This window comes from Pistacia vera, unplaced genomic scaffold (genome assembly GCF_008641045.1).
Source record: "Pistacia vera cultivar Batoury unplaced genomic scaffold, PisVer_v2 Contig151, whole genome shotgun sequence".
NCBI lineage: Eukaryota > Viridiplantae > Streptophyta > Magnoliopsida > Sapindales > Anacardiaceae > Pistacia > Pistacia vera.
The window spans coordinates 773,028-797,015 of NW_022195586.1; the positions used below are offsets into that span (position 1 = coordinate 773,028).

The window sequence follows — 23,988 nt, forward strand, 5'->3', positions numbered from 1 at the left end:
GTGGGCTGCAATTGAAAATTTTAACATGTAAGGGTCTCTTTAAAAAAAAAAAAACCATAAATAATTGATTCAATCTCCTATCAATTATCACAACTCATATTTGTTTAATTATCTCAATTTATTGGTTGTAAATCTTTTGAATTCTTTTGAATTAAACTTTAAATTTATTAACTTAAAAAAAAAAAAAAAATTATGTTACAACTCATAGGGGTTGAAATGTATTTTTAAGAGTTGAGGGATTCTTTTGAAAATATCACGATAAATAATGGAACTGGTAGGTGGTGTTGTTATCAATTATCATTCATATCTCCAAGACGATCATTTCCTCTGTACATTATTTTTCGCCTGCCGAACAACAAGAGGAATTTACACGACGTCGTTTTCAACCAGGGTTTCCATTACAGGTACCTCTGATTAAATTGCTTATCGCCATTAATTTTTCTTTAATTCTTTACTCTTTCCTTGTATTCTTATTCTCACTCGCCTTTTGCCCCACCCAAAATTTAACATTTATCCGAGTTGAACGAAGGTTCTTTTTTGCGCTAAATTAATATATGGATTCAAGCTTAATATTGTTCTATTAGCTTCTGGATATGTCTTTCCTTAAAACCTATCTGGGAGATTTGTGAAAATTGTTATCGATTAAAGGGTTTGGCTACATTACCTAAACGGTAACTTTACCAGGATATTAATTGAATACTTAATTTATTAATTACTATTGGGTTGGAATCTTGAAGTTGGTTGATGGGCTGGTGAGGTTACCGAAATGGCAATGTGGTATTGTAGTATTGGCCTCAATTGAATGAGGATTTTTTAGAAGTTAGTTTTAATTTTTCGATTGTGTTTGTGATTTAGGGTTTTGATCAAGATGACGCCAGTTTGTCCGTTTGTGAAAGCGTCACGCCCTGATGATGCTTCTTCAAGAAAAGGGGGTGATAATTCGAATAAACCGCCGGCAGAGTGTCCGTTTGCAAAAGCATTTCGTGGTGATGATAACTCCTCAAAGAAACCTGGTGAGAATTCGGAGAAATATCAGGCAGAAAATGAGGTTAACAAGGCAAAGAACGAATCGAATACTAACCCTGCCACCATTTCTCCAAGGTGTCCTTTTGGATATGATTCTGAAACGTTTAAGATAGGTCCACTTAGTTGCATGATTTGCCAAGCGCTTCTCTTTGATACTAGCAAATGTGTGCCTTGTTCTCATATATTTTGCAAGTAAGTACAAAGTGGAGCATCTTGTTTATCCTGAAATCTTGTTTTATTACATTTGGTTATTGAATGTAATTTAATGAACTTTTGTTAAATTGAAATCAGAGTATGCATATCACGCTTTAAGGACTGCCCATTATGTGGGGCTGATATTGAGAAGATTGAACCTGACACGGAACTTCAGAAAGTTGTTGATCGCTTCATTGAAGGTCATGCTAGAATCAAGAGGTCTCATGTTACTTCCGACAAAGAGGAAGAAGTAGTGAGTGAAAATAAAAATGTGATATATGAGGATGTCTCCATGGAGAGAGGTGCTTTCTTGGTTTCTCATGCCATGAGGGTGAGTATGGGTGGTTGCGGTACCATTACTATGTTAAAGATCTTGTTTCTAAGGATATGTAAATTGAACTTGCTATGTTGAGTATGTGATGTATGCTACTTTAGTTAATGATTATATTAGTATTCTATCTCCCACCTGACTAACTGATTCTTCTTCCCTTTCTAAAATCCTTCTTACAGAAGATGTCTTATTAATACACAGAAAGCTTTTATGGCAATGCCTTTTTTAAATTTTTTGTTCATCTACCTAAATAATTATAAATTCTTCAACCTACCTGGAAATGATCCAATAGTTGTGACTTATTTTTCTTCTGGTTGCATCTGCTTAGCTGTTTGTTTTCCATTTGCAGGCATTTCGCGCCCAGAATGTAGAAAGTGCAAAATCAAGACTTAGTCTCTGTGCAGAAGATATCAGAGGTCAGATAGAAAAAATGGGAAATACATCAGAGTTGTGTTCACAGCTTGGAGCGGTTCTTGGCATGCTTGGTGACTGCTGGTATGTCCTCTCTCTCTCTTTCTGTTTTTATTGTAGTACTTTATTTTTTCATCATGCTTTTCCATAGAAAATAGTTGCAGTGTTTAATTGGTGCTTATCCTGGCTATCAAATTGATTCATGGGGAAATAAGCTCAGGGATGACTTTATGGCCAAAGAATATAAGCTATTAAAATTAAATAAAAAATGCCATTACTAACCCCTTGGGCAGCGACTCAGAGAGGGAAAACAAAAGAGAGAACATTTGCTAGTTTTGGTTTGTATGATTCTCAAAGATCATTATCATGTAGGAGTTTCCAGTAATGAAGGATTATAAATGGTAGCAGATAAGATCACTTTCAGCGAATTTGGTATGAGAAATTTAAGGATAGCTAAAAAGAAGTTTTTTCCAGAATCTTTGTTCTCTTTCGTGGCATGATTATGGCTGTTTAAGGTGATACTCCAAGAAGACTTTTGTGAGATTTATTTTCCTTTATTACTTTGAGTATTTTAAACTGCAGTGAGACCTAACTCCACATAATGAATCTTGAAATGCAAATCATCTATGTCCATCAATCACACAGGATCTTGAAAAAGTCAGCTTCCAGTTAGTGCTTGCAGCAAACATTAACAGCCTTCAACAGTTTATCAATTGGCCTCTTTTCTGCCTCGATTTTGTACCAATCTTTTCTATTTACACCCTTTTAAACTTTGAATGCCAGTAGATCCTCATCATGTTTTAACTGCAATGACCAATAATTATCAGCCTTAGATACCTGCTTATTGTCCAGAAACTCTTTAAGATATGAATCCCTGAATCCCTAGCCAGCCTATTACACTTTTGGACACTGAATCTTCTTCTGATGGCAAAGAAGTTCCAAGGAAAATAATTAAGTAGTGAACCTTATGAAAAACATAATAGTGGAAAAACAAAGAGAGGAGAGTTTTGCTAAGATGCCCTGATGAGAACTTGTTGCAAAGCGTTCAAATGTGATGAATAAATGAGTCTTTAGCGTCATATTCTACTGAGAAATTAGAATCTCTTAAGTTATTAATGTCTGTTTATTGTTGATGAAGAAATAAGTGAACTTTTAGTATCATGTTCAACTGAGATTGGAATCTCTAAGTTCTTAATATCCATTTATTGTTTTTTTCCTCTTTGAATATTCTTACAGCCTTCAAGATATCATTCAAAACATGAGATTTTTACTTTGTGTGTTTTTTTAAGCAAAATCTAAACCCTCATTTTTTGATGCAGTCGAGCGATGGGAGATGCTGCTTCTGCAGTTGCTTATTTCCAAGAGAGTGTTGACTTCCTCATGAAATTGCCTATGGATGATATGGAGGTTATAGCATCACATTGTCTGCTACTTCATATTGGCATTTCCTTTATAGTTTAGTGTTGTCATCCTTCTCAGTTTTTTGAATTTTTACTTTACAGATTACACATACACTTTCTGTTTCACTTAACAAAATTGGAGATCTGAAGTATTATGATGGAGATCTGCAAGCTGCAAGATCTTACTATTCTCGTTCTTTGGATGTTCGTCGTGATGCCATCAAACATCAATCAAATGTTCAATCCCAGGTCATCTAACTTCTGCAACATCCATTTCTCATTGTACTATTTATCATATTCTTTTTTCATTTGAGTGATATATATATGTTAGTATCATATATTTGGAGTTTAGAGAAACCTACTTCTGAAAGTTATAAAGGTGATAATCAAATAAGGTTGATAATTTGCTTCAAGCACCAAAATTTTTATGAAGATCAGTGAAAGCACTATTGTGATGTTTGGAGTGAAAGAAGTAATAAACCTTGTGAAAAGAAAATTAAATAAGGAAAGTTTGAAATACTTTTGTGGAGACTAATGTACATTGCTTTATTGTATGCTTTGGTTAATTTCTTTTTGAAAGAATTATGGAAATTCTATTTCTAGAGATAGGTTAAGTTTTCTTTAGGACTGAGTTAACCATTTTCTTGATAGGCTGGAGTGCTGACCCTCTTTCATTACTTTGTACTTTTCCTCTATTGTCATTAAAAAATTCTTTTCTTGTTATAAAAAGAAAAAAAAGACATTGAATAAAATCTAATAAAAAGAATGCTAAGAAAGTGTAAGGTTGGTGGGAAAAAAGTAAATTTTCTTTCTGGATAAACTTTTTCAAGTGGTAGTGTTTGTTATTTGTTTCATGCTATATCTCTTTAGTTCAGAACTTGTATCATTGCCTCTCTTGACCTAGCGGGAGAATGTTGAAATCATGCATCCCCTTATTTCTCTTCAATAGAAAGTCTCATTGTTTTGTGTATATGCATATTTTTCACTATTTCATTGATTCACCTGCTTCGCAATGTTGGATATTTTATAGAATGCTTGAAGATTTTAGTTAGGACCATAAAGCAATGAATTTACTTTCTGAGTTAACATTTTTTTGACTGGTTATTTTGTCTAATTACAGACTTTGGATGTGGCTGTTTCCCTTGCAAAAGTTGCAGACGTCGATAGGAGTCTTGGTGATGAGAATGTGGCAATTGATGGATTTCAGGAAGCCATCCAATTGCTGGAATCTTTGACATTGAAACCTGAAGAAGCTGCTCTCGAGAAACGGGTTAGCTAACTATTCCTGACCTTATTTTATTACTAGTTTGGATTTTTCAATCTGACACTTTATTTGTTCATGCAGCGTCTTTCAGTGCTGGAATTTGTCAACGGCCAACTCGGAGAAAAACAACCTGGGTCAACCACCTGAGGCGTCTTCAGAATTGCAAAATTTATAAGTGAAATAAAATAGGCCCTACTGTACATACTAATAAGCTCAATTTAGCCAAGGCAGTCTCCAGAGAATGAAAAGAGCTTTCATGAGTCGAGCGAAGATATTAGGCAGTCCTCTGCAAAAATGATGCTGGTGATTTGGGCTATGAATAGCATCTTGCCTTGTGAATTTAAATTTTGAAGAGTACTTAAAAGTTTTTAGCTGTGGATCAATGGCTTATATTGGCTCAAGTGCTAGTATTCTTCTTTCAGGTAATGGTGTGTAATTCTTTGTTTTGATGTGAATAACCCATGTCATGGTGATCTTTCGGATGATATTATACAGTGGGCGCACCTTACATATTTCAGTATGGAGTTCTGTGTAATGGACTAAAATGAAAGAATGATGTATTGTTATGTTTGAAATAAAATAAATAAGGCTGTGTTAAATAGCTGGTGAATCTGGGTGTTACTTTTAGCAGGAAACTGTTTAGCCCTTTTTTAGGCCATTTATGGAATAATTATATCTTACAAGAACTTGGGGAATGCGATGAGAGCTCAAGTGAATTATGGATAAAGAATTAAAGGGGGAATCGATCAGTTTTTAGTCTTCAGTACAATCTTTTATGAATTGAAGACTGCAACATCTTTATGATTTTTTGTGATGAACATGGTTAGTTTATGTATGAAATGTGTTGTTGAAATCAATAGAAGTATATGGAACTCGAGAGTTTATAGAACCTCTTTTTTTTTTTTTTTTTTTTGGTGATTTTGGGATTTGAAATTTGGATATATATATATGATGAATTGCTTTATGGGATTATGCTGATAAAGGTGAGGAATTTGATTAAATACAAATCAATGGGCCTATCTCTCATTAAAAATTAAATTAAAAGTTATGTATTTTTGCCAACATTATTTTTAGTTCAAGTTTAATTATATCATAGTTACCTAATGCATGGTGATATTAAATAGTTAGTCCATAAAAGAGATGAGTATGAAGATATTAATGAATCAGTTAGTTCGGTTTATTTATTTAAAGAGTAAAAGATGTAGAAAAGAGATTGACATTGAAATTGGGAAAATGATAGAGTTACTGAAGGTTGTGCACCAAATATGTGCACCGAATGATGTGACAAAATTTTGATCGTTGATTAATATTAACTAATAATGAATCAACGGTCAGGATTTTGTTACGTCATTCAATACACAAATTCGGTATGCAACCTTCAATAACTGTAGCATTACTCTTGAAATTGTTTCACGCCTAATACTCTCATCCCACGTGGTGAAGAAAAATAAAGCTAGAGAAGACCAAAAACAAAGATTTATATAATATAGAAACAAAGAGGTGAGAATAAAGAAAAGAAATTTGCACATGACTATTTCTTCCCTTACTCCTTTTTTTTTATAAAGATAGATAATTACTTGCAACTTAAGTCAATGATTGAACTCCGCTTTATGTTTCTTTTCTCTTTTTATTTATTTACTTTTATATTTTATAATATAATCAATAATTCCCTAATGAAGATTTTGCCTTGACAGATACTTCTTTACTTATTAAAAAGAATCAATACCATTAAGAGAATATATATATATATATAATCCCACCGAAATTAAAAAATAAAAAAGAAAGATAGAAAAGAAGAAAGAATATATGGATTGATTTTTTTACCTTAGTCAAATCTAACATAATTATTTGATAGATTTGGGCTTTAGAAACATCTCTTTACAAACAATATTAAAAAATTCAATTTGTACAAAAGTTATAATTGTCAAATTCAATGCGTCCGGGCAGGCGTAATATAATTCTTAATCTGCTCTCGGGTTGCCTGTAGTGTATAGCTTTAGCTGGATAATTCTCAGCCACTCATAAGTTTAGCGTTCACTTGTCTTATTGACAATGGTCTTACTCCTCTGATCCTTTAGGGATGTGGCTGCATCTTGGCATTGAAAAACCTTTCTGAGTTCTGATTAATTCTTGCACACGCATGCTTACGCTAGCCCTGGATCTTCAGCATAACAACTGTTGTTTTTTTTTTTTTTTTGTATTAAATGACAATAATAAACCATTTATCAGAGAGACAAACTATAAATAAATCTTTATTCTATCTAAAATAAACAAATAAATTTGAACTTGTGAAAAGCAATATTAGAACAGGATTAAGGCTGTTGAATTGGATCATCTTTGAGTAAAAATGACAAGTTTAATTATATATCTTGTCTAAAGAAGAATATAAGAGTAATTAATTAACCTAAAGTCAATAGTATTAGTAATAAAATTAATAAATTATTTGGGCTACGTTCACTTTTAGCTTTTGTGAAACCGACAAAGCATAAAAGTATCAAACGACCAACACAAAAGCCAACCGAGACCCTATTATCATCAAGCATGGTTTTAAAACCTATATTACATAATTTTTGTTTTAAGGTTTTCCAAGACGAAGGAATTAAATTAAGAAGAACATAAAGCGTACGAATTGTATCTTTCTTAATATCTTGTATGTTACAAGAACTTAGAGTGACTATGATTCCTTCTTAATTGTATCCCTTCTGAGAATTGTAAGTTTAACTTTTAATATTTTTAAATTAGTGTCTTAAACTGGAGTTGAACAATGGAAGCGTGGCGTGTCCGATGTATCATATTAGTAGTTATGTTACATGGGTCATCGAAAGAACAGTGACAAACGTCGGGTTCATGAATGCCACGTACATTGCCAATGTGCAAACTTCCTCAGGGTTAGAGGTGAATGTATATCCAAGAATAATGCTATATTTACACTACTTTTTTACACTATTTTCATTACATTATGATGTAGCATATGTTACAACCACACAAATTTTTAATTATTTTGAATTTTTAATATTATAATAGAATTTGTGTGGTTATAACATATATCACGTCATGATATAATGAAAATTGTGTAAAAGAGTGGTGTAAATGTAGCATTACTTGTATATCTAGATAGGATTGAATTTGCTGAGAATGTAACAAGGGTTTCATTCAACAACAAGGAGGCTAATAATGGGTACAATTTTGGATCAATAATTGAAAGAATAGAGAGTAATTGTTAGGATCCCATATCGGGATCTCACACTCACCAAGTGTGGTACTTAAGCTTAAGGGTTTTCCCACCTATGTCTTTTGGATTGGACTCTCTCTTGGGATTAAACTTTAACATTGGTGTTTTCATTGAGAGTTGGGTTGCAAAAGGGTTACCTATAGGCTAGATTAAGGTCTTTCGGTAAGGCTCTTTCTTGGAACTTGTGAAAAGCAATATTAGAACAGGATTAAGGCTGTTGAATTGGATCATCTTTGAGTAAAAATGCAGAAGTTAGCCATGTCAATTCCAAATTTCCCACCTTTGAATGAAAGTTGAATTATATATCTTATCTAAAGAAGAATATAAAGAGTAATTAATTAAACTAAAGTCAATAATATTAGTAATATAATTAATAAATTATTTGGGCTATGTTCACTTTTTGCTTTTGCGAAACCGACAAAGCATCAAACGACCAACGCAAAAGCCAACAGAGACCCTATTATCATCAAGTCTTTACATAAAATATTGTTGCTATTTCATACACATAATATAATCAGTAACAAGCAAAGTTAAACAACGATTAGGAACAATAACATTTAGTTTATTATATATAATCATAATGTTTTTAGGGGTTCGCTTAACGTTCTAAGAAGACGGTCTTATAAATTATATTTCTAATAGAGAGTACAACAATCAACTCTTGCATAATATGATATTATTCTCTTAAGCTTAATTTCGTATTTCTCTTGGGTAGACGCCGTTTTGATTTTTTTTGTTTTTAACTTGGGACGAACATTCCTGATGTGGTGAATACAAGAAAACACAAATTCTTTTGAATTTTTAATACGAAAACGTCCACATTTAAGAATATATATATCACACTTGTATAAAGAAATGATACGAAATAATGAAACCCCATCCTCACATCATCCATTTTGTCAACTCTAAAATCTAAAAAGTTTTGAATCTTAAGTTTAGAATAAGAGTGTTACTGTCATTATATATATATATATGTATATAAAGGATCAAATCAAAATTAACATAAATTTTAATATATTGTTCTTATTAACAAAAATACTCCTTATCATATACCTTTATTTCAGACCTCAAAGTATACAAAACTTGTAGATTACATGGTGAAAAGACTTGTGAGAACATGATCACTAATAATATTATACATTGAAGATGGTGAAGATTTATTTATCTATTAGAATAATCAATCAATCAATGATCCTTAGTGAAAAGTCTCACTCTTCCAACTTTGTCTCTTTAAATAGTTGGCTGATTAAGCGAACTTCTTCACATATCCCCACATTGCTTTCACATGCAAAACTCTTTCCTTAATCCTTCTTCCATGGCTTCCACCTTCCTCAAACTCCTCTCTTTTCTCTTTCTCCATTGCCTCACTGTCACTTCTTCATCGTCAAATCAAACTGCCAAGGTACATTTTTAAGTAAATTATACATTAACTTAGAATTATTAGAAATTTCCACCATTTTCTTGGCAAGCAAACAGATAATTTTAATCATTTTATTGTTGTGTGTTGGCAGCCTTATGTAGTTTACATGGGAAGTTCATCAAATAATGAAAATGGAGATGTCGAAGTTGCAGAGTTGGCTCATTTACAACTATTATCTTCCATTATTCCAGGGTTAAGTGCTTTTCTGATCATGACCATTATCATATTATTAATCAATTTTTAATTTGCTTTAATTAAATTAAATTAATTACTTTTTTAATGGGTTTAATTATTAATTTTTGCAGTGAAGAGAGTGACAGAATATCCTTAATCCACCATTACAAGCATTCTTTCAAGGGCTTCTCTGCAATGCTCACTGAGAAAGAAGCTTCTCTATTATCGGGTAATTAATTAACTAATTCTCTCTTCTTATCTGAACAATAGAGAAAAAGAAATTATTTATCAATATAATATTAATTAATTTGTCTAGGAGAGCTGGAAATGACATTATATATATATAAAGTAAATTGAGACAATAAATAAATAAACACCATAATTGATCATACTTGTCAAGGTATCAAGCATAAAATAAACAAACAAATAAATTAAACTATCTCGTAAAGAGAATCACTTCATTTATATATTCCTCCAATATACTGTATCACATACACATGCATCCATAAAAAATACTGGTGTGACATTTATATATAATCCAGAATAGTATATATTATTGAAGATGGTAATGAGATAAAATTGTGAAAGGTGCAGGGCGTGAAGAGATAGTGTCGGTGTTCCCTGATAGGGTTCTTCAACTTCATACAACACGTTCTTGGGATTTCTTAGAGGAAGCATCAGCTCAGCCAAGCGTAAGCACCTGGGCCAACTACAGATATCACAGACACTCTTCTGATGTCATAATTGGTGTTATTGACACAGGTACAACTTACTTATTTCAATATTCTTTCTCTTTATAAAGTTTTATTCATAACATAATATATATATATATATATATCCATATTTATTTCAATTTATGTGTCTGATTGAAATCTATGTCTAATGTCTTTATTATATTTTTATTTTGTAGCTTAAGAGTAAACCATTCATTTATTTAAAAATATTATGTTTTTTTGTATAACTTGAGAAGAGATGCATTAATGACTAAATAAAACAGATAAGAGTTATTAAAAAATCTATAAAAGTAATATATTTTTTATTTATTAAAAATCTATAAAGCATTAAGAACCGTCTTCAAGAAAAAAGTAAAATGAAATAGAAAAGAAAAGTAGAATATTTGTTTATTTAATTTGTGGATCCCAAGTCCAAATGAACACGCCAGCTAACTTAACGGTTCTACCAATTATATTAGAAAGCCACATGACAAAAATAAACACACCCGAGACCAAAAGTAGATAAATCCCATGTGCACATGATCCCATGTTATTTAGACTTTTTTTTTTTTTTTAAATCTGATTCTGTAAATATTTGTGCTCTAAAACATATATATTTAAATTATACATAAATAAAATTTATACTGTTTTCTTATATCTTGTGGAAAATAAAATCTGTATTTTACACTATATTAAGATAATCATTCCTTTTTAACTTTTTCCCTTCTTTTTTAATAGGATAATAAATTATTAATATTTGAAACTGTCAATAACTTTTTTCATGTGATGATTTCGGATAAATTTTAGATAGATTTCTAAAGAAATTTCATTAGTTTAGGAAATGTTTAAGTTTATTTTATAAAGAATTAATATATATATATATACATTTTAAACCATAACACGATTTGTTATCTTGTTAATGGTTACTGACATATAGAGACCTTTCCTCACTTGCACTTAAGACTCGCAAATTTAATTACAATGAACTTCTGGATTTATTTATTAACTTAATAAAACAGATTTTCTTAAACATTGAAAAGAAAATTGTTTGACATTTTATTGATTTTGATTTTGGTCCAGGGATATGGCCTGAATCTGAGAGTTTCAAGGATCAAGGACTGGGTGAAATCCCTCCAAGATGGAAAGGTGTTTGCATGGAATCACCTGACTTCAAGAAATCCAATTGTAATAGGTATTTAACCCCAAAACCTGATTCTTTATTTACTTGGAATTTTAAAAACAAATTAATCCAAATTCTTAATCTTCTAATTACTTCAACAGGAAGTTAATTGGCGCAAGATACTACAAAACACCATCCACCCACAAGACTGCTGGTTCTCCGAGGGACTTTCTCGGCCATGGAACACACACCGCCTCCACCGCAGCCGGCGCCCGCGTTGCCAACGCAAGCTACTTCGGCTTGGCACAAGGCACCATGCGCGGAGGCTCACCGTCTTCCAGGATTGCAAGCTACCAAGCCTGCTCAGAATCAGGGTGCTCAGGAGCAACCCTTTTGAAGGCAATTGATGATGCGGTTGAGGATGGAGTTGACATCATTTCAATCTCCATTGGAATGAGCTCACTGTTTCAGTCTGATTACTTAAGTGACCCCATAGCCATTGGAGCTTTTCATGCTGAGCAAAATGGAATTATGGTTGTTTGTTCAGCTGGAAATGATGGACCTGACTCTTCAACGGTTGTCAACACGGCTCCATGGGTGTTCACTGTTTCAGCTTCTAGCATTGACAGGGATTTTGAATCTTCTATTGTTCTTGGGAGTGGGAAAATTATTCAAGTAAGATAATTTTTATCAGTTTGAAAATTTGTTTTAATTTTTAAAATTATCAAGAAAATCTTGTCTTAATTCTTGTTCCACACAGGGGTCTGCCATTAGTTTATCAAATCTCTCCCACTCCAAGACTTATCCCCTTGCATTTGGAAAGGATATTGCTGCTAGCTTTACCCCTGAATCTGAAGCAAGGTAAATTTTGTAGCCACTAACTAATATGAAATCTCAATTTTGTATCCCAAGTCATATGGTTGATAATGTGTGGATACCCTAATTTTGTATTTATAGCATTACTGATGATATAGAGTGTTTATATTGATGGTTGTAGTGCAGATCATTTGATGTTTAATAATTGAAGTTCGCAATATAATTAATGCAGGGATTGCCGTCCAGGATCATTAGATGCAAAGAAAGTAGAAGGCAAGATCATTGTTTGCCTTGACAATGATCCAACTATTCCAAGGAGGATTAAGAAATTAGTGGCGGAAGATGCTAAAGCCAAAGGGCTAATTTTTGTAAATGAGGATGATAAAGCTGTGCCTTTTGATTCAGGCACATTCCCATATGCACAAGTTGGCAACTCCGACGGATATCAAATCATTAAATACATCAATTCTACCAAGTAAGCTTCTTATTTATTTATTTTTGCCTTTTAAGTCCACGAAACTCTTTGTAAAGAGTAATATTGGAATTAAGGCCTGCGCTGACATAGATCTGGCACCGAAAAATACAATTTCTGTATTGTCATGGCTGTTTCAGAAATAATTTTCGGTAACAAGCCTTTTCCAACACATTTTGGCGTCGGTAATTCACAAATACGCCGATGCTGGAATGATGCGGTGGCTCAATTAATGGGCAGCAGAATTCGAAGGCCTTCCCCAACGCAAGTAGGTAGCGTCAGTGAACGCCTCCATACCCCGATGTAATTTGTGTTGGGGTAACTAAGGAAATAGTACGATGATGCAGTTGCGTGTTGGTGCACATTAAACTCTGACACCGGTTCCCGGTGTTGGGGAGCATAGTTAGTTTCCCGTGGTGGAGATACCTATTTAATTTTCCATTGCTTTTACACAGGAATCCAACAGCGACGATTCTCTCAACAGTTGATGTTCCAAGGTACAAGCCAGCGCCAGTTATTGCATATTTCTCATCAAGAGGTCCAGGAGCCTTCACAGAAAACATTCTCAAGGTTATATAGATTATGTCGATATGTGCACTGGCTAGCTAATACAAGAGTTTGCACTATAAGATTTACATTTTTGCCATTGATTAATTTGGCAGCCTGATGTAGCAGCACCAGGAGTTGCAATTTTAGCTGCAATTGTTCCGAAAGTAGGGACTGCTCCGAAGGGTAAGAAGCCAGCAAATTATGGTTTAAGATCTGGAACATCCATGGCTTGCCCACACGTCACTGGAGCTGCTGCATTCATTAAATCACTGCGCCCTGACTGGACTTCTTCCATGATCAAATCAGCTCTTATGACCACAGGTACACTATTTAATTTAACTGTTCATATTATAAAGACTCGAAGAAAATAACTGGTGGGAGATATATATAGTACAGTATATTAGAAATAGTAATTTTAAACTAAACCAGGCTCAGGAGCTTCAGGAAACCCAAAAATAAATACATGATTTATATATCCAGATATAGTGAACTTGAAGACAAATAATTTTAAAGTTTTTGAGTCACCACAACATCACTTTAAGATGAATGAAACTAATACTTGTCATTTTAGCTTCTTCCTTTTTAATTAAAAAATAATACTAAAATTGTAGTTGTATGGTTTAAATTACAACGAAAAAAAATCCAAATTTTCAGTATATCCGGCCAAAAGAGATATAAAAAAAAAAAAAAAAAAAAAAAAAAAAAGAGAGAAACAGAAAAAACTGACTTGTTTTGGTTTTGACTTTAATTATAGTCCCAAAAACTGTTTTAAAATAATTTAGAGATTTTTTTTTAGTTACTACCTAAATCGATTTCTTCTTTTGAAGGTTTTGTGGATAGCATAGAGGTACTTATATGTTGTCCTTTATTATGCAGCAAGATATTATGATAACATTGGGAAACCATTGAAAAGAGCTCGGGCTACTATGCAAATCCACACGAAATGGGAGTTGGAGAAATTAGCCCACTTAAAGCTTTAGTCCAGGATTAGTATTCGAAACAACAACAAAAGATACCTTAGATTCCTTTGTTACTATGGTTACTCTAACAAAATTATCAGATCAATGGCAAATTCCAACTTTAATGCTCAAAAAATTCATTGACAAGCTCATCTCCAACATAAAACTATCCTTCGATCTCCATAAACAAGCTTGGTAGGAACAAAGCTATTAGAACGTCAGAAGAACAGTGACAAACGTCGGCTTGACGAATGCCACGTACACTGCAAGTGTCCGGCCCTCAGGATTGGTGGTGAATGTATATCGAGGAAGATTAGTTTTGGTGTGGGTGTAAAGAGGGCTTCTTTAAAGGTATCATTCAACGGCAAGGAGGCTAGCAGCGGGTACAATTTTGGTTCAATAACATGTGGGATGTCGACGCAGTTCTGCTCGGATGGTGTATGCAGTGAATGTTGAATAATGAAGTTGATGAATTTGTATGGAGAATAACAGTGATTTTAATGCCATGAAAATTTGAGACGTGTTTTCTGAATGTTGTCAGTGTAGCCATTGATGTTTTATGCACTAATCTCATTCATTAATTTTATCATTGATGAGAGTTTTACGATTAGAAAATCTATAATACAACTTCTACCATTAGTCATTCATAACTTGAGACATGTCAATTTCATTAAAAAACTTAAACTTCTTTGACTTTCTCCTTCCTGAGTCTTCAAAATCAATATTGAATTTGTCGCTTCGTTACAAAAGTTCACTCATTGCATTGCCAAATCAATCTTGTTCATCACACTGGTCTTCCCGTTTGGAGTAATAGTTTGTGTACAACGAGCTCTTAGCTGAACGGGTTTCTGGTTCATTGCTATATTATGTGCCTGTGTACTCTGTTTTATGTATCAATCTTTGCAACTCTTTTATAATCAGTTTTCGCAATTGATATTACAAAATCCATTCAAGTTAATTGGTCTTTATATAGTCAACTACATATCAAACATACTTCAATATTATTGTTCAATCATGGTTTCCTTGCCCAAGCTCTCCCCTTTTATCTTCCTGCATTTACTTATTGTTATAGGTTCTACTTCTTCAACTCAAACTTCAAAGGTAGAATTTTCTATCAGTTTCTTGGCAAGCAAACAGATTCTTCATTTTATTATCGTTCTGTTAATTATCACAATTATGTCTTAAATATGGGAAATTTTGCCTACCCCGCCAATCCTATTGATCGAGGTCTACAGGGTTGTTTTATATCTTAATATTAATTGGGCTATTACAGAGATGTAATAACAAAAGAAGACTATGATTATAGATATTGTGCTTACTTGGTCATGGCATCCCAAACTGTAAAATATTTATTCTAAACTGCCATAATATAATCATGTAAAGGTTGGTTTGTTACTGACCTGCTGATATAAATTTTAGATTTAAGATCAATAGAATCAAGCTTCTTTTCTTTTTTCCTTTTCAAAAATAAAATAAAAAAGAAAAAGAGAGAACAACTTTGAAAATTGGATTCCTATTCCCTTAAAAAATTTGAAGGTCCTACTATGATATTTGTGAGTTCTTTTTTTTTTTTTTTTTTTTTTCAAAACCTTGAAAAACAAGAGAGAGCCAGTGATAGACCTAGGGTGAAATATAGTTGAGTCGAGTCGAGTATCTAGGTACTTAAACTCGACTCAATTTTTACAGCACCGAGTTCGAGTTCGAGCCTGGTTGAGTCTAATAAATCGAGTTCAAACTCAAACTCGGTACTTGAAATTCGAATTCGAGTTTGAATTTAAGCTCAGTTAATCGAATTTTAGTCAAACCTTTTGAGTTTTTTGTACAGTGATTGAACTCGACTTGTGGGATTATTCGAGCTACTCAAACTCAAACTTGACTCGACTAATGTCGAGCCGAGCTCAAGCCGCTCATGAGTGGCTCAGCTCGGTTTTCACCCCTAGATGGACCTAGGAATTTATTTGAAGGGGGGTCCAAATTCAAAATAAAATAATATAAGCATATACAAACCCTTGTAATCCGTGCCTTTTCTTTTGGTTTTGCTTGCTTGATTGCTTGACCCTATCCAAGGATCTTGACATTATAGGAGTAAGCTCTTTGGGACTAATTCTTTCATTCTTTAAATTACTTTTTACCCAAAAAAATTTTAGTATACAAACTGATGTGTCATAACTCTTTTATTGTCACATCATTCATCTAAATTAATTAATATTTATTAAGTTTATTTTGTATACAAATTCATCTATTTATTTTATGTTACATCAATTTATATTAAAAGAGTTTGTATATATAATATTATTTATAATATAAAATGTGAGAAAAGAAATATGAGGAGGGTCAAATAAAAAATATTTATACACATACTCTCTAATCAAAACAAAAATAAAACTAAGCTTAAAAAGAAAAAGAAAAAGTTTTCTTGAGTAGGGTCAGTAAGCTCCAATCATATATAACTATATAAGTGGGTTCGTCGCTGGAGGGAGCTTTATTAGAAAGGAAAAGAAAAGCACCCCAAAAGAGGGAGACATAATGCACGGCATCTCTATTCAAAGGTTGAACTTAGAGAGGGCTAGGTAGGGATGGGCGTTTGACTCGCCCTGCCCCATCTCGATTGGGGCGGGGATTCTCCAAAATTTTCAGGTAACAAGGTAGGGAAGGAGAGAAAAAAAATCGGGGAACGGGGGCAGGGATGGGGATATAGTTTGCCCCACCTCGTGTCGTCCTCAATTCGCCCCGTGCAACCCAGACCGTCTAAAGTAAATTTATCAAAAACTTTTTTTTTTTTTAATCTCTAATAGACTTTGTATAAAATTAGAATCTCATGATTTAAGATTTTAAGTCATGTATCAAATTATCAAAATTTGTGATTATTATCTTAAATATATTATTGTATACTTTAATTATGGAATAAAATAACTTAAAGGAATGGAGTCTGATTTCACAAAAGCGGTGAATTTATTATTCGATCATGGAGATGAAGTATTGAAGTAAATAAATTTAAGATTAAATCAATGAAATGTTAATAATATTGATCTATGAAAATGTTAATTCACTAGGTCTAATCACAAACTTGTGTCAAGATTCCAGAAGCGTGAACAATGAATGGAGCGTGTTCATTATGGAATGGGCTAGACAGACGATTGTTCATTTTGGTCAAACTTTCTCTAGATGTGTGTTTTAGCCTTTTGCTTAAGTCTTCAGATATGCTTGGAACAGGAGTTCAATTTGGTCGTTCGGTTAGGAACAGCTTGACCACCTTTAGCAAAAACTTGGTAGAATCGTGAACATGCATTAAGAAGAGATCTGCATTTTTGTTTGGGTTATGACTTAGTCATACCTTTGCAGTTTTGTTAGATACCAATCAATATTTTAGTTAGTTTTGGCACATCAAAATACATGAGGGTTCAATAGTTTATATTGAGTTGTTGTGTATTGTATGTGAACACACAACTTATTTATACAAAAGTGTGATAACTATATAGGGCCCGTTTAGATGGGGGTAGTATTAGATAACTGGGGTAATATTTTTTAAATTGAGTAGATGATGATGTTTGGTTGATTTGTAAAAAATTATTCCCAGAACCTTTTATGAGAAACAGTGCCATTTGGGGGGTAAGTTGACGAGAATATTTTTACGGGGGGGATTGTGTTGTTATTAAAACTTACCCCAAGTAATCCAATTTTGTGTCCCATGTTGCCCCTAAATAGTGGAAATTAGCCTTATATTTGTTAATATTTACAAAACACCCAATTCACTCATGCAAACCCATTTGTCCTCACTTTTTAAATTTTTTGGACTACATTACCCTCGTTATTGTCATATTTACAGAAATGTCATTGTACCTAGAACTGACCACCACCGCCAACCGTTGTCAACCACTGTCGGAGGTTGCCAAAAGTCACCATAATGGCGTATGACTGGCCGTATATGGCCAGTTGTGCGCTGGTGAGGCCTTTTCCCGCCATAGATCTGAAAACAGCGAGATCTAACCGTGAAACGGCCAGATCTATGGCATTGTCGGCGGCCACCGATGGTGGTGGCTGGATGCTGGCAGTGGCTTGGGATGAGCAGGGGTGTTTTTGTTAAGTTTAAAACATTTTTGGTTGTTAGGGTGTTTTTGCTAAATCGAAAAAGTAAGGGGTTAAAAGAATTATTTAAAAAATAATAATAACAAATACTATTATATTAATATTTAAAAAAGAGGGCAATTTAGTAATCTATATAACATACACACCCATTTATCCTCCCAACCAAACATATTATTCACCAATTCATTCGAACCAACCAAACAGATTTTCTAAGGCTCTGTTTGGTTCACTTTTTTACACTTTTTAGAAAAGTTTTTGGAAAAAAGTTAAAAAAAGTTGAATTGGGCAGGTATTACGATGTAGGATTTGAAAATAATAAAAATACCCTCTATATTTGTTTATTCACTAAACACCCCCCTATGTTTGTTTATTTACTAAAAACCCCTATAATAAAACACTAAAAGCTAACAAAAACACCCCCAACCCACCCATTAAATATGGATAGCTGGCCACCACCACCAAAGGGTAGCCGGATTAGTCGTATCGACGCATGATCGGCTGGATCTTACCGGTCTTGTGCCGATATGGCCTTTTCCGGCCAGAATGCCAGATCTACGGCTAGATCTGGCCATTGACGGCCAAATCTGGTCGTATTTGCTCATCAACGATAGCCAAAGATACGGCCGTCGTTGATGGTCAACGACGACCATGTGTTGACCATTGTTGACGACTGACTACGACCAAAGATCTGACCATCAACGGCCAGATCTTTGGCTTTAGATCTGGCCTTTTCCAGCCAGATCTATCGTGGATATGGCCAGAAAAGGTTAGATCGGCACACTACCGGCCAGATTCAGCCGATAGTGCGCTATTATACCAGATTTCGGCCATTTTTCGGCGGCGGTGGCCGGAATCTGGTAAATATGGGTTGTTGAGGTTTTTTTTGTAATTTCTAAAAAAATATTTAGGGGTATTTAATTAAATTAACAAATTTAGGAGGTTTAAAAAAAGTTAAATAATATTGTGAGTTTTTGCAAATTTATTGTTTAACTTTATTGGGAATACTAATAGTAGTATTCCCAAATGTGAGTCAAACGAAGCCTAAACATTCCCAATAATCTTCAAGGTGATATTTCTTTTCATTAATATAATATCCCCCTATAATAAAATATTATATGATCCAAACGCCCCCATAAGGATATAAAATATAACAATAATGATGTAATTTCTGTAATAAAGGAAAGAGAATAATATCTAAAATAAAATAGGAATGAGGATAATGTCACATATTCTTATTCCATATTTTCATGTCAACACTCCCCCTCAAGCTTGTAGTTTGCATAATTCATTACCTTTAAGCTTGCGTTATAGATGCTAATGTTGTCTGCCATTAGATGTGGGATAAGTAGTACTTGAAGATGGAGTCAAAGTGGTTGGATAAACGTAGTCAACTACCCAAATGGGAGATCAAGTGAGACGGGAGGACCATCCTTGAAGGACTATCTCCAAGGAAGGAACAACAGGAGTCACCGAGGAAGATGTTGGACAATGATTTAATATGCACCAGAAAAATTTCTAGGAAACATTGGAGGAGTCACAAATTTTCCCACTTAAAACTCAGCCTCCTTAGACATTTATCATCTTGTTGACAAATTAAATTTTCCTAAATATGCATATATCCATATAAATAGCTACTCACTATCCTAAACAGAGAAGCTCTGGACACCATGTTAGAATTGAGAGGACAAGAAAGACAATTGAATAGAGCCAGAGTATGCCCAAGAGATATGCTTTAATATCATGATAAAATTGAGAGGGCAAGAGAGACAATTGAAGATAGTTGGAGTATGGCTGGGAGGTATCTTTGAGAGGACATAATTGTATTTAATTAAATTAAATTATTTGTATTGAGTTGTTGTGTATTGTATTGGAATACACATCACATTTAAATAAAAATATGATAACTATATAAGAATATAATATATTACAATAATGATGTCATCTCTACACTAAAGGAAAGAGAATAATATCAATATTTATATATTCGCATGTCAACAGTTTACCAAGAAAACAAAACTCATTAAAAACGATGTTCAGCTTTTGAAAATTCACTCACGTTGGGCCTTTTCACATCATATAAAAGAACAAACAAAACACCTTTTCACATCATACAGAGAAAAAAAAAACAAAACAATTAATGTGATTTATTAATCGATAAGTTTCTCTTCCCCACACATTTGAAGATAAAGAATAAGAGGTGGAAAACTAGAGAATACCATTTGTATTTTTTTTATCTTTTGAATTTGTTTCATATCCTTAATGTATTGATTAATTAATTTAAACTATAATTAAATTTATTATTGGCCTAATTACAATAAACCTGTATATGATCACATTGGATTCTAAAAAGATATTTTTGATATTTCCATTTGGGAAAGGATTTTTTTAATCCCATCTATTTCATTATATTATTCCGAGACAAGTTTTTGTTTAGGTAAGGATAAAAATTTAAAATTAATAATTTATAGTTCACCATGATTATGAAACATATGGATTGACGAGATTGACAAGAAACAATTAATGAAAAATCTGCCTGAGCGATTGGCTTCCTGCTAGGTCTGATTGATTTAATTGTTTTGTCCGCGTAATGTTAGAGCTTGCTGGGCATAATAATTTTTCCCTCATTGGGTCTGTGTGTAGAACACTCAACAGGTATGACAAATTTATATTTTTTCATAGGTACTAGTTGTGGTGAACATTGTTTTAAAACCCGGATTGGAGGACAAACCGTTTTATTGTCCGAGTCACGGGTCAACCGATCCAGTCGGTTGGACCGATGATGTCAGTAATATTTTATTTTTAAAAAATTACATATTAACCTCTTAAATTTCAATATATTACAAAAATTCCTCTAAAAAGTTTAATTGGTCCCTAAAATTTTTATTTATTTCAAAAATACCCCAATAAAATTACCAATTAATCCCTAAACTTTTGATATATCTCCAAAATACCCCTATAAAATTCAAAGTAACCCTCATAATTTTAAAATATTTTAAAAACCCCCCTGAGACCTAAACCGGACCGGAGAAGTTGCCGGTTCCCGGTCCAACCGGTCTGGTCCGATTTTTAAAACAGAGGTGGTGAGAGTTTTCATTATTACATAGGAGATTTTCAAAATTAAGAAATCATTAATAATAATATTTATATCCTGTAAATTAAAATGGTTAATTTTAAAAATACTTATATTTATATGTTTTTAAAAATTATTTTATGAACTTATCCGCTCATCGAGCTTTTTTGTTCACCCTTTTATAATTTTTCCCCCTCCCAGTCACCATAGGGATCGTGCAGAGTAGTGACTTTCCTAATCGAGGTTGGGCCCACACAACATAGTTCCATTTTGCATGTAACGTCATATATTTTGTCTTTCACTACATGAGGGTCTATTGCCCCTGACTTGCATTATGTAGTTGTCTTATGTTTTGTTATAGGGTATAAAGAGTGCTTGAATCTCATAAGAGTGCCTGAATCTTATAGGATAGAGAGGGTGGGGACTGGTCCTCCCAAATTTTGCTAGCCAAACATATGGTGGAATCATGGAATATGAAGGGGAAACGACTTACACCTACCCAAGGTTTGGAAAAACCACAGATTGGTATCTAAAAGGTTTCAAAAAGATAAACAGATACCTTTCATTAGGAAAAATACTAGAATGTCCTTTGAAAAATATTAGTCTATTTTTTAATTATTTTTAGACCCCTTAAGTTTATTAATTCCATCAAATACCCCTAGAAAAAAGTTTAAAAATTAACAAAAACACCCCCACTCACCCATACTTGTCAGATTCCGGCTGCTACCACCGAAAATGGCTAGTAGTTCACCGATCTGGCCTTTTTCGGCCAGATCCACCACGGATCTAGCCGGAAAAGGCCAGATATGACGTGAGAAGGCCAGATCTGGTCGGAAATTGACAGCCAAAGATGTGGCCGTCGTTGACTGTCAACGACGGCCAAATCTTGGCCATCGTTGACAGACAACCACGGCCACATCTTTGGCCGTCACTTTCCAGCCAGATCTGGCCTTCTCACGTCAGACCTGGCCGAAAAAGGCCAGATCGGTGAACTACCAGCCATTTTCGGTGGTGGCATAGACCGTTGTGACAGATTCTGGCTACTACCGGTGGTGGCCGCTGGAATCTGGCAAGTATGGGTGGGTGGGGGTGTTTTTGTTAATTTTTAAACTTTTTTCTGGGGGTATTTGATGGAATTAATAAATTTAAGGGGTCTAAAAATAATTAAAAAAATAAACTAATATTTTTCAAAGGGCATTCTAGTCTTTTTCCTAACGAAAGGTACCTGTTTGTCTTTTTGAAACCTTTTGGATATCAATAGTTCTGCCGAATATGAAAGTGGCAAAGCTTCCAATAATGGGCCTGGCGGCTACTTACAGAGGCCACCTAAGCATAATAATTAAAGTTTGCAAAGAACATATAGTGGACCGAGAAAACGATATTATGCTTTTGAAAATTCTATCCATTCATATAAAACTAAATAAATTTTAATTTATTAAATTGATCTTTCCTCCATATTTACTTCAAAGTCTAATGTCTTTTAAGCATTCACATTTTCTTTCTTAAATTAATAACTTCATTGACTTTTATCAAAAAATTTCCACAATGATGGAATAATGGGTATATGCACTTGGAAAATTCAATCGACTTAATTAGTCTTTATGGTCAACTAAAGGTACAATATCTTTCACGTATACATTATATGCTTAAAACTTTTTTTACCCTCGGGTTTTCCGTCAATTAGGTCAACCCCATAGTTATTTTTTAGTAACAAAAACATCCAAAATACTAATATCCGTTTACAAAATTTGTTACTTCACAATAATCAAACATGTAAAGAGTAAAATACCCTTACATCTTCTATATAAAGACAAATTTCTTATATAAAATAAAAAATTAAAGAAAAAAATCAACAAATATTGTTTTATATAGTAGAATCTCTATATAGTGATACTTTATATATGAATAATCTTTATGTAGTCATAAAAAATTTTAGTTCCAACTTAAGCCAATTATAAATAAGAATAAACTCTAAATTATAATAATTTATAATTTTTTTAGGCCCCATCTTAAGGAACTTGTTTTTACATAGTAATAATTATCTGTATATTGAAAAAAATATATGTTATGCTACATTAAATATTTAAGATGAAATAAAATATTCATCTAAAGTTGTTTAGGACAATGATTTATGCTTTAGAGTTGTTACCACATTTTTTAACTTGTGGGTACGTAATAACTCGTCAGCATGGACATCGTTTTGTTGAAGCCAAAATATTTTAGGTTCTCAAACATGTTTAGAGTTTCTTGTCACGAAACTCTGTCTATATCTTTTATCAATGTTTATTCATTGGATTTGATATGCTCCATTAATTAATTATTAATATAATGTATACTTTATTTTTATACCACTTGCATTAAGGATAATTAAGTCAAAATAATAATTTTTATAACTACTTTTCTATTAAATTGTAATCTCTTCATAGTAATAAAATTAGTTAATTTCATCGTTATGACTATAAAGAAGTTCACTTGCTTAAGATGAAACAAGAGAACAAAGAGAGTTTAAGGCTATATTAGTCTTGTTGAGGAAGGTTGTAGATGTACTTTAGACTTTGTCAAAAAGATTCTTGCAAATTAATCGATTTTATAAACTTTGTTAACATCTCGGGTGTATTTACGAGTGACATAATTGTGGGGTGGACCGAGAAACCAAAAACCTAACGGGGAACTTTTTTTTGTAACGACATACTATATTATATATACCCACCTTTGGAATGCAAAAATATTACTTGGATTAATATTTCAAT

General features: G+C 33.1%; 1 protein-coding gene and 1 pseudogene across 1 annotated transcript; both read left to right on the top strand.

Moving 5' to 3' along the window:
- Nucleotides 1-835: 835 nt before the first annotated feature.
- Nucleotides 836-5,237, top strand: LOC116124248 (protein NCA1). The gene is made up of 7 exons (XM_031409946.1): nt 836-1,218; nt 1,318-1,552; nt 1,902-2,047; nt 3,283-3,370; nt 3,466-3,612; nt 4,484-4,633; nt 4,709-5,237. Exons 1-7 carry the CDS (start codon nt 869-871, stop codon nt 4,772-4,774), a joined length of 1,182 nt encoding a protein of 393 aa, XP_031265806.1. The 5' UTR covers nt 836-868; the 3' UTR covers nt 4,775-5,237.
- Nucleotides 5,238-9,139: 3,902 nt separating this feature from the next.
- Nucleotides 9,140-14,542, top strand: LOC116124331 (annotated as a pseudogene).
- The last annotated feature ends 9,446 nt before the right edge of the window (nt 14,543-23,988 follow it).

Excerpts from the sequence above, each read along its gene's own strand:
- LOC116124248 (XM_031409946.1), top strand. The coding sequence starts at position 869 with ATGACGCCAGTTTGTCCGTTTGTGAAAGCGTCACGCCCTGATGATGCT. Across the intron at positions 1,219-1,317 it reads TGTTCTCATATATTTTGCAA|AGTATGCATATCACGCTTTA; the intron begins GTAAGTACAAAG and ends AATTGAAATCAG. Across the intron at positions 3,613-4,483 it reads AATCAAATGTTCAATCCCAG|ACTTTGGATGTGGCTGTTTC; the intron begins GTCATCTAACTT and ends GTCTAATTACAG.